Below are 13440 nucleotides of genomic sequence, written 5' to 3'. Positions count from 1 at the left end.
TCACACGTCAGGATTTACGACGAGGTGGTATTAGAAACGCAAGGGCTGGAGCAACTAAGAGAATGTCAATCCCTCGGGAACGTGTGCCTCAGGCCCATGCCAATTGATACGGAATCCGGGGATGTCGATGGTAATACTGTAACAACTATACGCAATACGGGAAAGCCCGGGAGTTAAGTTTTTTCTCTTTTTTTCCTTGTCTTTTCTAGCGTTCTGTAATCGAAAGTAACCCTTAGTGTAAGAAACTAAAACGTTGTCTGCCTTTTCCTGTCTCAGCTTCATCGCTTGACTGAATTTTTACTCTTCTGTGGGTTACGAGAATTTTCCAAGATATTTTCTGTTCTTCCCTGTGGTTCGGAGGGATTGTTGGAGTGCTGTGAGGGTTCCGTTTGGAGAGCTGCTGAGTTGTAAGTTCTGTGTGGTGTATTTTTTTTTTTTTTTTTTTTTTGTTTTTTTTTTTTTTTTTTTTTTAGTCGCTTTTTCTTTGTCAGCCCACTTTTTTCCAGTGTCGAGAGTGGGCTGTTAGAAGTGTTGCTCCTCCTCCAAGGTTCTCAAGTTGACGGTCAAATTCAGCATATTTGACAAGGAGATTTGAAGTTTGCTGTTGGTTTTAGGAAGAGTGAGTCTCTCCAAAGTTCTCGGAAACCTCTCGTGACTTTTGGCATCTCTGCTGTACTGGAGGGCGCACAAGCGCCGCTCGATTCCTCAACTTTTTCTTGATGTGCTTCACATGCGCACATTTTTTCCCCTCCCTATATTTGTCGATTTTCGGACGGTCCAAAATGGTTCAAAAAGACTGCGAGAGCAAACACATACAATTTCTACATCGCTGGCTTACCGGCCCTTGAATTCCGCGGCGTTCGTTCCGCAGACCATGCAAGAAGATATCCTCTACGAACCGAATTACAAGACGAGTGGTAGTTTGGCATAGCGACTGACAATGATGTTTCTGGCTAGCTAGTATACCGACAAGATGTTGCTTTCTCGCCGTGCGTGCTACAAGTGTGGCAATATTGGCCACTATGCCGGTTGGTCACCTTAGTCGAGGACTATCAATCTGCCGGACTTCGCTAACGGGCCGATAGAGGTGTGCTCTTCGTCTGAGCGTCTCTGCTACAACTGTGAGTGACACTACTTACTTGTAATTGCCAAGTATAATTCGCTAATATGTTATTCTTGATAAGGCAAGCAGCCTGGTATGGTACCATGCGTGCTACTTTCCTAGTACCGAAACCTAATGCATCGATAGGCCATGAGTCCAGCAGCTGCCCTCGTCCTCGCACTACCGAGAGTAAGGATTCCAAGTTGACAAGAAGGAAATAACAAGGAGGTTGACATGGTTTTTTTTTTAGCCAAGCAGTGCTACAACTGCCAGGGTCTAGGCCACGTTCAGGCTGACTGTCCCACCCTGCGTCTCAATGGTGCTAATGGCCGTTGCTACAACTGCAGCCAGCCCGGCCACCTTGCTGTATGTTTATTATGCTCGAGGTATCGTCAGAATAGAGGTTAACTGATTTTGTCCCAGCGCAACTGCCCGGCTCCTGCTTCCGGCGCTGGCCGCGGTGTCGGTGCCCCTCGTGGTGGATTCAATGGTGGCTTCCGCGGCGGATACGGTGGTTATCCTCGCGCTGCCACTTGCTACAAGTGCGGTGGCCCTAACCACTTTGCCCGTGACTGCCAGGCTCAGGCTATGAAGTGCTACGCTTGCGGCAAGCTTGTGAGTACAATATGCAGGCCACTATGTTGTTCGATTAATGGGTTTTAACTTTTCCTAGGGCCATATCTCTCGTGACTGCACCGCCCCCAACGGTGGCCCCTTGAGCTCTGCTGGCAAGGTCTGCTACAAGTGTGCCCAAGCTGGCCACATCTCCCGGGACTGCCCTAACAATGAGGCCGCTAACCAGCAGCCTGCTGAGTCTACTACCGCTGCTACTCCAGCTGCCCCTGCTACCGGGGCCGCCGGCGCCGCTGAGACTAGCACAGAGGCCGCCCCTGTTGCGCCTGCTGCTCCTACCACCGCTGTCGCATAAACAGCTGTGCGGTTCGAAATTGATTGATCCCATTTTTGGGAGCCTGTTTCCTTTTTTCGTTATTGTATTGGGCTTGCCGACTACGGTCTTGATTTCTTTCTACTCCCATGTATCTTCCTTTGCATATATTACGCCCCCGTGTTTCAGTTCTCGGCACCGGCCTTTTTCTATTCCTCTTATGTATACGACGAACAAAAGTTTCACGAAGTCTTAGGCTCCCTTACGGTTTGGATCCTATACATGGCTCAGGTTCTTACGATTGGCGTCTATTGTTCCCTCGGGTATCTTTCACATTTTGAATTATAGGTGCGGCAAGAAAAGAAGGAGACGAGGCGAGGCGAAGGGTTAATTGAGCGCAGGAGAGACATATGTGGACCAAAGCAGACGCGTTGATATGCATAGGAAAAGGCTTCAAGATGGTACAGATGGGATTGTGGTACTAAAGATCATTGGTGATCAAAGAATGGTACCTGGCGCGGTGGTTACCTTATCTTTCCGTACTATACTCTCTATATCTGATGAATGGGAAGCAAAAGCAGAGAAAAAAAAAAGCAGAAAAGCAAATTCCACTTTTTCTTAAGTTCCACTGTTGTTTTTCTTCGTATCGTTGCACTCATTTCAATGTCTGAGAAGGGATCTCTCTTGTTGTATCTCATATCTTCCAGGTTCAGGCTTTCTATTCCTATCACGATAGATCTCTGACTGGCCTCGATTGCACAAGATTCCCCCATTCCGTTTGGCCTTAGCCTAGCTATATTCCTCTGAGACATCATTATATGGACTGCCTCCGGGTTACCATCCCCATAAGGTTGTCCAACCCATGACCTGCTATGTTGGTTAGTAGTTCTGGACGATTTCCTGTTATGGAAAGGCTCGTGACCCTGGCTCTCTTTAATTCGAGTTGCAGTTCATCCGCCTCTCCGCAGTGCTCTCCCAAGAAAATTAACTCGCAATATCCGCTGTAACCTAAACTGGGATCGCATTTACACAGACATCATGCCCGGCTCTGATTCAAGCGATGAGTTTAATGATGATGTTGAGTTTCTTCCGTTGATTTCTCTTTCAGATCTCACGCTCTTCACTTGGATCTAGTTCGTGATTTCTAATTTAATCTGGGCCGTGGCATTTATAGGTCTTCATCGTGGACGTTGACAGCATCCAAGCTCATGGTACACCTTCCGATTATCAATGTAAAATATAATCTCACCACGATCAGGGGTCGGTGCCGCCGATATCACAAAATTGAAGACCAATGGCTTCTATACTGTTGCTGTACGTCCCACGACCTTTACAGACGAAAGCCATTTATGTTCTTAGATATTCTTATGTTTACTTTGCTTAGTCCGTTCATGGGGCTACCCGGAAGACCCTTCTGAAGATCAGGGGCTTCAGCGAGGTCAAAGTTGAAAAGATCAAGGATGCCATCAACAAGTGCTTGGTATGCAAAGATATGGTTTAAGAGTATAGCGCGGTGACTGACTCAAACTAGCCATCTGCGTCTGGATTTATCACGGCAATGGAGTTGAGCCATCAGCGGAAGAGAGTCGTTCGTATCTCAACGGGGAGCAAGCAATTTGATGCTATTTTAGGAGGGTAAGCCGTATGCACTATCACCATGTAGAGAACCACTGACGGTCCCAGGGGGTTCCAAAGCATGAGTATCAGCGAAGTATTTGGGGAATTCCGGTGTGGCAAGACACAGCTATCACATACTATGTCCGTCATCGCACAGCTTCCAAAGGAAATGGGCGGTGCAGACGGCAAAGTTGCTTACATTGACACCGAAGGCACGTTCAGACCGGAGCGTATTGCACAGATTGCCGAACGATTCGGCGTTGACGCAGACTCCGCTCGGGAGAATATTGCCTATGCGCGAGCTCTTAACAGTGAACATCAGCTGGAATTGCTGAATATCCTGAGCAAAGAGTTCACTGGTGGAGAATATCGTCTTTTGATCATTGACAGTATCATGAATTGCTTCCGGGTGGATTACTGTGGGCGTGGAGAACTTGCGGACCGTCAGCAGAAGCTCAATCAGTTTCTGATGAAGCTCGCCCATATGGCTGAAGGTCTGTGCTCCTATTCTGGCTGTTTGATTTTGTGGACTAATCAGATATCACTTTAGAGTTCAATGTTTGCGTCCTAATGGTGAGTCGCTTTTATTATCGCGGAGGATGTCAATCTCAGAAAAAGATAGACAAATCAAGTCCAGAGTGATCCTGGTGCTAGTGCCCTTTTTGCGGGTGCAGATGGACGCAAGCCTGTGGGTGGCCATGTCCTAGCGCATGCATCCACAACTCGAATTCTTCTTCGCAAAGGCCGCGGAGACGAACGTGTTGCAAAAATTCAGGACTCACCAGGTATAGTTCTTCTGAATTTAGCAAGACCACCCTAGCTGACAGATCTAGATTGCCCGGAGCAAGAAGCGACCTACGTGATCACTAATGGTGGTATCAGTGATCCCGATAAGGTGTAGAGCGCAACAGCTCTATTGTGGTGCATAGATCAGGACGGGCAATATTCAGGGCGTTGATATTGATAAATGCTAGTGGTTGGTTTTCTTCTGAGGAGAGTACCATTTGCTATGATTAGCGTATTAAATGTACACCAGGTGTCTGGTTCCATGTGCATTGTGGTTCGCAGGTAGTCTGAATTCTAGAATGGGATTTGATTTATCAGATAAAAATACTTCTCCGCCTTCCCGGCTAAAATAAAATTTCCCGCCAGAATTTCTTCCGCGCAATAAACCCATCAACATAACAATCTTCTTCTCTTTTAGATCCCCATTTTTCACCAAAAACACATCGTAAAAATGGGAAAGGATCTAGAAATAGCTGGCTACACCATCTTGCCGCTTCGTTTGCCCCCCGCCGAGTCAAAGCGTGCAAAGCCCGCAACACATTATCTCTACCTCCGACCTCATGAACCACGCATTCCCGACGCTGATACACCCCGCTCGCTATTCGTAGTCAATGTTCCTCTCGACACGACAGAGCTACATCTGCGCCACTTATTCGGGACCCAGCTAGCCGCCGGCCGTGTAGAGCGAGTTCACTTCGAAACCGTACCGACGAAGAAAAAAGGAGGAATGGCCACGGCGCATAGCATGGTCGCGAATGTCTCGAAAAGCAAAAAGAGAAAGAGAGTGACAGCCGATGAACTACAGAATCAGCTGGAGAATGTCACATTACCGTCTATGTGGGACCGGGAACTTCAAAAAAGCGGTGCGCATGCGGTCGTCGTCTTTGTTGATAAGCCCAGCATGGAGGCCAGTGTGAAAGCGGCCAAGAAGGCAGGCAAAAAGAAGGATGGGGAACTTGTCTGGGGCGAAGGCATTGAGGACCGCCTTCCTCAGCTGGGCTTGCAGCGTTATCTCAACCATGAACAGGCCCGGTATCCTCCCCGCGCGGAGTTGCTGCGCACGGTGAACGATTTCATGACGATGTTTGAAACTGTTGCAGAGGCTAGGAGGAAGGAGCAGGCACTCAGGGCACAGGAACCGGACGAGGATGGGTTTATTACGGTTACGAGTGGGCCGAAGCTTACGTCTGTTGCACACGAAGATGAGGCTAGGGAGTTGATAGAGAAGCAGAAACAGAAATCTCAAGGATTGGAGGACTTCTATCGGTTCCAGTCGAGAGAGAAGAGGAAGGAGAGGCAGAATGAGTTGCTGAAGAAGTTCGATGAGGATAAGAAGAAGCTGGAGGAGATGAAGAAACGGAAGGGAAAAATTAGGGTGAGTTCAATTGTGTTTCCTATTTCCCTTTTTCTTCTCCTAACCAAGGGGTTCCCATTGCTGATGACATACTAGCCTGAATAATGCATTTATTGTGTGTCGGCATCGATTCTTAGCATGGCGTTTGGGATAGATTAAAAGTTTTGACATCCTCATGGATTGGAGATGTACGTGCGAAGTGGCTGTGAGTGAAGTGCACATCTTTTGTTCATCTTTTGCACTGTATTTCATTATATTCCATACCGATGATGAGTCCGCTGGGGCCAGAGGAGAGCAAGACTCGACCTTGGTCGATGTCATGCCATGCCTTCAAAAACCAGCGAAATTAATATCTTCTCACCCTTCTGAAGCATTAAGCAACCATCCTTTGTCTATAGACTAGTGCTGCAGATTTAGGACACCTGCTGACAACTGATACTCCGACTAGGTACTTTTATTTCCTTCCAAATCTTACGGTTACGGAGCTGTGAGATCAAAATGTATACCTACTTCTGGATTCTAAATACCAAGGTGGGCACTAGCTATACCTGCGATTTTATCTCCGTATATGTAATAGGTTAAATTACAACTATATCTTCTCCTGCCATGGGACCATCGCTTGCGGCCTTGTCCTAGTAGATATTATCATGTCTGTAGTGCGCACAGACCACCGTATTTATTCTATCTTCAGGGCTTGGCATGACATCTTCAGTTGCACATGATCGATGTCGTTGCAATGTCCCTGCTAACTTCATACACGACCAGGTATTTGGAACAAGGAACCTTGTATTTCCTATTGTTTCTGCCTGCATATCTGCATAGGGCTAGTGGTCTTATCTGAAATTGTGCGCATTTCATTGTTGAAACCGTTGCCACTCTACAAAAGTGGTGTGATCCGGGTTCCTTTTCTTTGTATCAATTTTCGCGAAGACCTACGCTTGTATACCTTTTATATATAACTTTTGCCCATGTCTTTTACTGCATCACATCCAGAGTCCGGGGGGTTTATACGGCCGCCTCTTTCCTCCCCAGCCCCTTCGACATCCACCGCTACTCCATCCATTCTCCCCAGACCAAGACTGCACCCCCTCAAGGCAGGTTCAACAAAAGAAACCACTGTCATCAACCATGTTGACAAGAAAATTTTGATCATTAATCGCCGACACGCCAAGAAGTTTAGCAGTGCATTTGATGACCAAGCCCAGCAGGAGTCGGAAAGGGGATACGAGAGCTTCAAGGAAGTAGCCAAAGATATTGAGGGTTTGGTCGATGTTCTTTGGGTTACTGGGACTCGTATGTGTATCTACCCTGCTTCACTCGCTATGTGGAGCGAAAGAAGTTTAGCAAGAAACTTAACTGACTTCACACAGCATCTCTTCAAATACCATATTTGATCTCTTTGGCGGTGTATATTAACACATACCTCCCTGAATACCCCTTTTCTCCGAAGGCAACTTTCCGTCTACTTAAGAAGCTGGATTCCGTATTTGCATCTCTCCTAATAGGAGAGGACGCCGACTCTGGGCTTCCCCTGCCAGGCTTCGAATCAAGACGCAATGTTGTGTCCATGACGGAGAAAGTTAGAATTAAAAGTATTGCCGAAACTTGCCGTGTAGCTGTTGTGGAGGCCAGAGAGCAAGTTGCTGATTCTGACGATGAAGATGAAGATGGCTTCAGTGATGATGACGATGATATGGATGATGTCTTCGGTACGGATGATTATGCAGCCCCCGGGAGGTGGGAGATGGAGACCGCAAGAGTTTACGAGAAGACAATTCAGCTCCTTGGAGATGAGTTGGGGAAAGCGGGAGAATTCTGTGACACGAACCTGGCTCCTGGAGATGCTTGCCAGGCTGAGCCGAGTGAATGAGACGTTGTGATTCTAACAATAATAATATGGATGGGATGCCTTAATGCCCGTCAATGAATTAAAATCGGTACTACCGAATCTTCCATAATCAGGCCACCCAAACAACATTCGGCTCTGGCTGAGTGATTGACGACTCCATAATATGGCAGATGCGGCTTCCTTGTTGGATGGAATGACTTGTGAGGAGTGAAAGCATTAGGTGATCTGCAGAGCTTTCTTCCTTCCTTTCTACTGCATACAAACATCCATGCGTTGTATCTGAAGGTAGAATACTTTCACTCTTTTTGTTTACCCATCGATACCCTATCGTACTATCAAAACATCAAATCTGGGCTCGCAAAGTAATTTCCGCTTGTGAGTGGAAAAGCCTTAGCCAGGGCTAATAGTCTGGTTAATAGATGCCCACTACGTTTCTACCTAGCTTTGAGGTCTACTAACTCGGGTAGTTACCAACTTATCCCGAATATCTGGGCAGGATTGCTATTGTTATTTTTTCTGGCACTGTAGCGGCATAGACAAAAATATATACTAAGGGTCTGGAGTTTCCTCCCTAAAGGCATTGGAGGACTGTTTTTGAGCGCAAAGAAATATTCAGGTATCTAAAGAAGCACTACAGGCAATATTCTTATTAGTCTAGGGATTGCCTTTCACCCTGATAATGGAAAATTCTGTATCGGGTTCGCGCCTACGTTGCAGAGGGCAGGATCCTTATCCTCCGCTATACAGTTGTTTCCCAGGTAAGGAGAGGCTATATGTGACTTTCTTCCAAATGATCTTGGGCTCTTTTGGTGCATCGATGTCATCTTAAAACTTGCCTTGAATACATCCAAGACGAATTATCACACGCCCCCGTGCCTGCACCTGTACAGGGGTTACTACTACAATCGTTTTGGCCGTGCGGGCCAGAAGCATTTGACTCTGCAAGTTGGCCAGACACCTATATAGATAATGACAGGTACTGACATTACATTACTATAGCAATGCTTCCTTGGCCTTGAGTGGACCAGGTTCATTTGATTTTCAGGTATAGCTTCATTTGTTGGTCACGTAGATAGGTCAGACTGAACGCGACATACAGCCTGGCTTTCATTGAAATTCTGCTGTTTTATCCGACCGTCTTTGTTGCGCATTGAGTCTATGGTATAATGCTCTTGAACTTCTGGCGCGTACCATGATTGGAATTTATTCTAGACCATCAAGACGAACCGAACCAAATTGTTTAGCGCATTTCCAAAACCCGCGGTTGCCCAAGCTAAACCACTAACAGGGCTAGTGCTTACTGTTAGTTGGTGGATCATGGATTGGGCGACCTTGGTCGTGTGTACCACATGGCTGTCTTGAATCTTAACATGTTTAGTATATCTCGATGTTGTAAGAGTAACGCGATTGCATAAATGAGCTTAGTGCTTTTTCTTTTTTTGTTGTTGTTGTTTTTTCTTTTTTTTACACCAAGTTCTTCCTTCGGCTAACCTGCGGGCTAGGAAGGAGATTTTATGGAAACCAGCGCGGACACTGGTTCTCACCATGTTTCAAGGGTGTCAGACGACTTCGGTTGTTGGGTATGTTGGGCATTACTCGATCCATGGTTCCCAAGTCTTTCCAACCTTATACTTTGTAAATGCGTGATGGGTGCACGTTCACATCCATTAACAACAAGGCTTGTCTATGTGGAAGAAGTATTGTTAAACGTACTGTATCTTTGCATAATATACTCGGGGCTAATGCATATGCGAGGATATATCATCATCGTCATCAGTCTGTTTGGTTTTTCCACTGTATCTGAACCTTAAAAAAAATCAGACACACCAAGAACAAGACGAAAGGTGACCTACTAATGCATGGGGGTTAATGGTCTCCTGCAAGGGACTGACGACCAACCAATATCCACTCGGTAAGGACGGATCACCGTATATGTAATTCTGTACCTACATAATGTCTCTCCACAATGCACATACCTTGACGAAGATTCAGTCGGATATTATGAATGCAAGGGAATGTTACCTCTTCCACAGTATATGTGTTCATTCGTCTTACGATACGGAGTACATCTCGAAGGATCGAAAGGAACTTTTTCCTATCCCTTACTCATGCCAGAGGTGTTTTTTCTCATGTTTTGGGTTTTGTGTTATCTCGAGACAGTTCTGATACTTCCGTGCCGAAACCACAATGGCATGCATACATACCTAGGGATTAGTAGTTTAAAGGTATTTATTTACATTGAGACTTACCTCTGCAAATAAAGAACTTTTTTTTTTTTTTTCCTCTTCCCTCTTCCCTCTAAAATTACTCAAGCAAGGTGCATGTATCAAACTTGACAGGTTAGTTTATCGCGTCGCGTACGCGTACATACCTTGAAGATCAGGTCAGGTACTACCGTCCAGTCAGGTAGTGAATTTAGCTTTAGGTACCCTACCTGTTGCCGTCATAACCAATCTCAACCGTTCGAACAAGCTAAATCCTAATTTAGAAAAGTGAGATAAAATTCAAAATTGAACAAAAAAAATTCCACCTCACGAGGCTGAGAGAAAATCTCTGCCATCTCGTGGAGAATGTCACACCCCATCGAATTGTATTAGATCAATGAAATGCATTATTTCCATTGTAAATACGAATGGAGTAAGGTAGTCGTAGATTCCCTGATAGTCGTTGGCTAATGTTAAAAATTACGAACCACGCCGGTTCAGATGCTCCAGCCAATAAGAACGGCAATGTCATAGATTCCATGGTTCTGATTGTCGGTGGGCTTTTTTTTAGTCTTGGTTTTGGATGGAAGATTTCTCATACTAGGCAAAGGAGGGAAAATAAGATAGAGAGAAGCAGGCCCACGCGCATGGAACTTTTCGTATTGTATAGTGAATACTGAACGAAAGTTATTGTTTTATGATCTTCAGGCCTTTTTTTTTTGAATCAGCCCTTGTGGTGCCTAGTGTGTAGAGTATGGACAGCTTGGACCATCTCCACTATAATTAACAATAGAAACAGGTTTCAAGGCAAAGTTGCCCTAGTTTTTAGCGTATTGGCTAAAATGGATATAACACGTTGCTTCATAGGATGATCTTGGGTTGGCTCGTTGAAGTTATTACTCCGTAGGCAGTACTGCTTTTCGGCCGTTATTGTCCAGAGCTCCACGATCCCATGGTTTCGGAAGCATTGGTGGGGTCGATGTATTTTCCCCTTCTATCCTTTGATCAGGCCGTTTTTTTTTTTTTTTTTTTTTTTGCCCTCTTCGAAGAAAATTATATTTTTCCCACATCTTGACCAATTTCCGGGACTGGCACGATGGTGTAAAGTAAGTCTGAGTAGCTGTCTTCTGAGCTTCTTGCAAGCCTTTCAAAGGACGACCCGGACGACCGGCGTGGCTGCAAACGGAAACCGATCTGCGAATGAATGCCCACCGAGCAAGGTTAACAACCCCAGCGGAGATACGGCTATGACGGTTAAGGCCCATGGACGTGAACCGAACTCGACGAGTCACAGGCCAAGGACAGAATGGAAAAAAGAAAAAAGAAAGAGCTCACGACCTCCAGCAGTTTGGAGTCTTTCTGCATGTGCATCCATCGCTCAGGTCCTTGCAGATTTCGTGCAGCGAGTTTCATTTGATTAATTGAACGAAATTCTGCCTGCTTCCCGTCTGCGCATGTGGGTATTATTGCTTCCTTGCTTCTTTGGGGATTGTTGCATACCGCACGGTTGAGTTGGTTCTTGCTCCCTACATAAAAGAAAGAAAGGGAGATTATGGGAATCCGCACGGGTGATTGAGAAAGGTGTTGCATTCTTAAAGCTTTTTTGTATACTAATGACAGGTTTCATGGACATGGGTTGCATTTACCGTGGGTCAGCATAAGTATGATGTTATCATGGACAGTAGGGTAATGTACCTAGGTACCTAGGTACCTAGGTCCTCCCTCCCCTCTACTACTGGTCCATACAAAATGGTAAAATAATGTACAGAGTAAATCGGTACTGCAATATACTGTATACATCCGGGCTATTACTACCTAGTAGGGACCCAATGAGGTGGGAATCCAGGTAACTTTAGCTTTCTTAATACTTCCCCGAGATCTGCTATCGATCCTTGTCCGAATGCATCACGAATGAGAGAGGGCTCTTGAGGATTTCCCGTATTGTTCAGATGCATGCGGAGGAAATAAAAGAGATCGTGTCGGGTGAGCTACGGACTACCGTACTAGTAGTTAAGGCGCAGGATGCAGCAGTCATTTGGGTTTAGAGTGGTTCCGATTAGTACTCAGTAATGAATCATAGGGTATGGTACCTGTATTGGGTGGACCATTTCATCATGGATCTAGGTCTCCCATCTCCATCCATTCATTCATTCATTGATTACGGAGTATGAATTTTAGTCCTTTAGGAGAGCTCATCCTGGTGGACCTAGAGCTTATGACGATACTAATCAAAATATACTGCAAGTGTTTAAGACATGATTCCACCAACACTGGAAGAATTTCGAGAGTATCCATCCTTACTTGATACCGAGCTGCCAGCTTTCGAACAAAGACTGCTAATGTCACCCAAGAAAAAGAATTAATCCAGATCTACAAAGGACCAGTCCCAGTTCAATTCCTTTTGTTGAGCCGGTCATCCAAGCTGAGATAAAAAATCAAGAGAAAATTAAAAAGTCCTCCATCCCAAAAGGAAAAGTTGAAAAAAAAAAGTAATAAAAAATACTCTAAGATTTTTTTTCCGTTTTCTCTTTTTCTTTTTCTTTTTTTTCTTTTTTTTTTCCCTTGAACAGTCGGCAAACTTTCGACCCACCCTGGCAGCACTGCGCCCCTCATTTTCTTCTCTCCTCACAGTTTAGTGACTCGCTCAGGGCTCTTGTGTGGTCGTTCTACATTATTTGGTTTTCTCTTTTAAATTTTTTTTTTTTTTTTTTTTAACTTACTACCTCTGATTTCTGTTCGTTCGTCTAAGGTAATTCTGCCGTCGTTTGGTCCTGCCCTAGTACTAGCATCTCCATTTTCCATTATTCTTCCATTTCTTCCCTTTCCCTCTTTTCCTTTTCCTTTTCCTTCCCTCCCTTCTTCTCCTCCCTTCCCCTCCATTTCTGAAGAATATTTGCTCTTTCGTCTACCCCTCTTCTTCTTTTCCTTTTCATATTCCTCTTCACCTTCCTTCCCCCGTTCCTTGTTCTTGTCGGAAAAGACGGAGTCGGTTTGCGGATAGTTCTGTTAACAACTTCTTGTGCCTTTTCTATCTCTTAGTTTCTTACTTTTTTCTTCTCCACCTCGCGGGAGTTGTCTTGATTCCTCCAGTTCCTGGGTTCGTTTTACGTCTTAACGCATATTTCTCTTGCGCCATTTCAGAGCGACGCATTTTATATTTCCTCTTGTGAAAACCATTTTCCAAGGTCGCCTTGTTTTTATATCACCTGGTGAGTATTATATCTTCTTGCCGCTCTTCTAGCCTTTGAATTTTCTTTTACTTTTTCCTTCGGTCTGTTTCACCCCCGAGGGATTGGTTCTTGGTGCGATGTGGAAAGAACTTGCGTCATTGCCTTGCTAGTTGGTGCGCTTCGGGGATCGTGGAACGTCTTCCCTGGGAGTGGTATCTACTTACTCGAAGAGACGAATAATCCCCTAAGCCATTGCTCTTCGAATATACAGCCATCACGTTCTAGCCCGTCAATCGATTGCTTTAGTACCATCAGCGACCATGCGCCAGCCGATCGTTCTCTTCCGCCTTGGCTAGCATCCGACAGTCTGGACGGTCGCTAAAGTGCAACATCCAACGAGCTCAACCTCGTATCTCCAAACTTGAATGTCGAGCATACGGCTTCGTTGTTGCACGGTTTGTTTTCCGGATGA

The 13440-nt window shown here is 45.4% G+C and overlaps 6 protein-coding genes across 6 annotated transcripts; 4 read left to right on the top strand and 2 right to left on the bottom strand.

Annotated features, from left to right (window-relative positions):
• Window positions 1-261: 261 nt before the first annotated feature.
• Window positions 262-1271, bottom strand: BDV38DRAFT_256867 (uncharacterized protein). The gene is made up of 5 exons (XM_032055548.1): window positions 1250-1271; window positions 1185-1196; window positions 1086-1121; window positions 958-1028; window positions 262-407 (listed from the first exon to the last, which is right to left on the bottom strand). Exons 1-5 carry the CDS (start codon window positions 1252-1254, stop codon window positions 313-315), a joined length of 219 nt encoding a protein of 72 aa, XP_031910031.1. The 5' UTR covers window positions 1255-1271; the 3' UTR covers window positions 262-312.
• Window positions 1185-2087, top strand: gisB (putative zinc knuckle nucleic acid binding protein). Its single transcript, XM_032055547.1, has one exon. It carries the CDS (start codon window positions 1337-1339, stop codon window positions 1508-1510), a length of 174 nt encoding a protein of 57 aa, XP_031910030.1. The 5' UTR covers window positions 1185-1336; the 3' UTR covers window positions 1511-2087.
• A 1431-nt stretch (window positions 2088-3518) lies between these two features.
• BDV38DRAFT_256842 (recombinase DMC1) lies at window positions 3519-4778 on the top strand. Its single transcript, XM_032055546.1, has 3 exons — window positions 3519-3623; window positions 3672-4099; window positions 4156-4778. The coding sequence occupies exons 1-3, from the start codon at window positions 3547-3549 to the stop codon at window positions 4245-4247; spliced, it is 597 nt and encodes a 198-aa protein (XP_031910029.1). The 5' UTR covers window positions 3519-3546; the 3' UTR covers window positions 4248-4778.
• Window positions 4779-4787: 9 nt separating this feature from the next.
• Window positions 4788-6339, top strand: BDV38DRAFT_256839 (putative ribosomal small subunit assembly protein). Its single transcript, XM_032055545.1, has one exon. It carries the CDS (start codon window positions 4843-4845, stop codon window positions 5839-5841), a length of 999 nt encoding a protein of 332 aa, XP_031910028.1. The 5' UTR covers window positions 4788-4842; the 3' UTR covers window positions 5842-6339.
• Window positions 6340-6713: 374 nt separating this feature from the next.
• Window positions 6714-7615, top strand: BDV38DRAFT_286304 (general transcription factor IIH subunit TFB6 family; the record flags this gene model as incomplete). Its single annotated transcript, XM_032060641.1, has 2 exons — window positions 6714-7038; window positions 7116-7615. 2 exons carry the CDS (start codon window positions 6714-6716, stop codon window positions 7613-7615), a joined length of 825 nt encoding a protein of 274 aa, XP_031910027.1.
• A 3196-nt stretch (window positions 7616-10811) lies between these two features.
• BDV38DRAFT_256834 (uncharacterized protein) lies at window positions 10812-11883 on the bottom strand. The gene has a single exon (XM_032055544.1). It carries the CDS (start codon window positions 11386-11388, stop codon window positions 11053-11055), a length of 336 nt encoding a protein of 111 aa, XP_031910026.1. The 5' UTR covers window positions 11389-11883; the 3' UTR covers window positions 10812-11052.
• Window positions 11884-13440: the final 1557 nt, after the last annotated feature.

This window comes from Aspergillus pseudotamarii (assembly GCF_009193445.1).
Source record: "Aspergillus pseudotamarii strain CBS 117625 unplaced genomic scaffold BDV38scaffold_59, whole genome shotgun sequence".
Lineage (NCBI taxonomy): Eukaryota > Fungi > Ascomycota > Eurotiomycetes > Eurotiales > Aspergillaceae > Aspergillus > Aspergillus pseudotamarii.
The sequence above is the reverse complement of the archived record's forward strand: the minus strand, read 5'-3'. Positions and strand labels throughout refer to the sequence as shown.

Coding starts and splice junctions, on each gene's coding strand:
- BDV38DRAFT_256839 (XM_032055545.1), top strand. CDS start 4,843: ATGGGAAAGGATCTAGAAATAGCTGGCTACACCATCTTGCCGCTTCGT.
- BDV38DRAFT_256867 (XM_032055548.1), bottom strand. Junction 1,029..1,085: donor CTCAGACGAAGAGCACACCT/CTATCGGCCCGT, acceptor AAGGTGACCAAC/CGGCATAGTGGCCAATATTG. Junction 408..957: donor ACATCTTGTCGGTATACTAG/CTAGCCAGAAAC, acceptor CACAGAACTTAC/AACTCAGCAGCTCTCCAAAC.
- BDV38DRAFT_256834 (XM_032055544.1), bottom strand. CDS start 11,388: ATGCAACACCTTTCTCAATCACCCGTGCGGATTCCCATAATCTCCCTT.
- gisB (XM_032055547.1), top strand. CDS start 1,337: ATGGTTTTTTTTTTAGCCAAGCAGTGCTACAACTGCCAGGGTCTAGGC.
- BDV38DRAFT_256842 (XM_032055546.1), top strand. CDS start 3,547: ATGGAGTTGAGCCATCAGCGGAAGAGAGTCGTTCGTATCTCAACGGGG. Junction 3,624..3,671: donor TTTGATGCTATTTTAGGAGG/GTAAGCCGTATG, acceptor TGACGGTCCCAG/GGGGTTCCAAAGCATGAGTA. Junction 4,100..4,155: donor GCTCGCCCATATGGCTGAAG/GTCTGTGCTCCT, acceptor ATATCACTTTAG/AGTTCAATGTTTGCGTCCTA.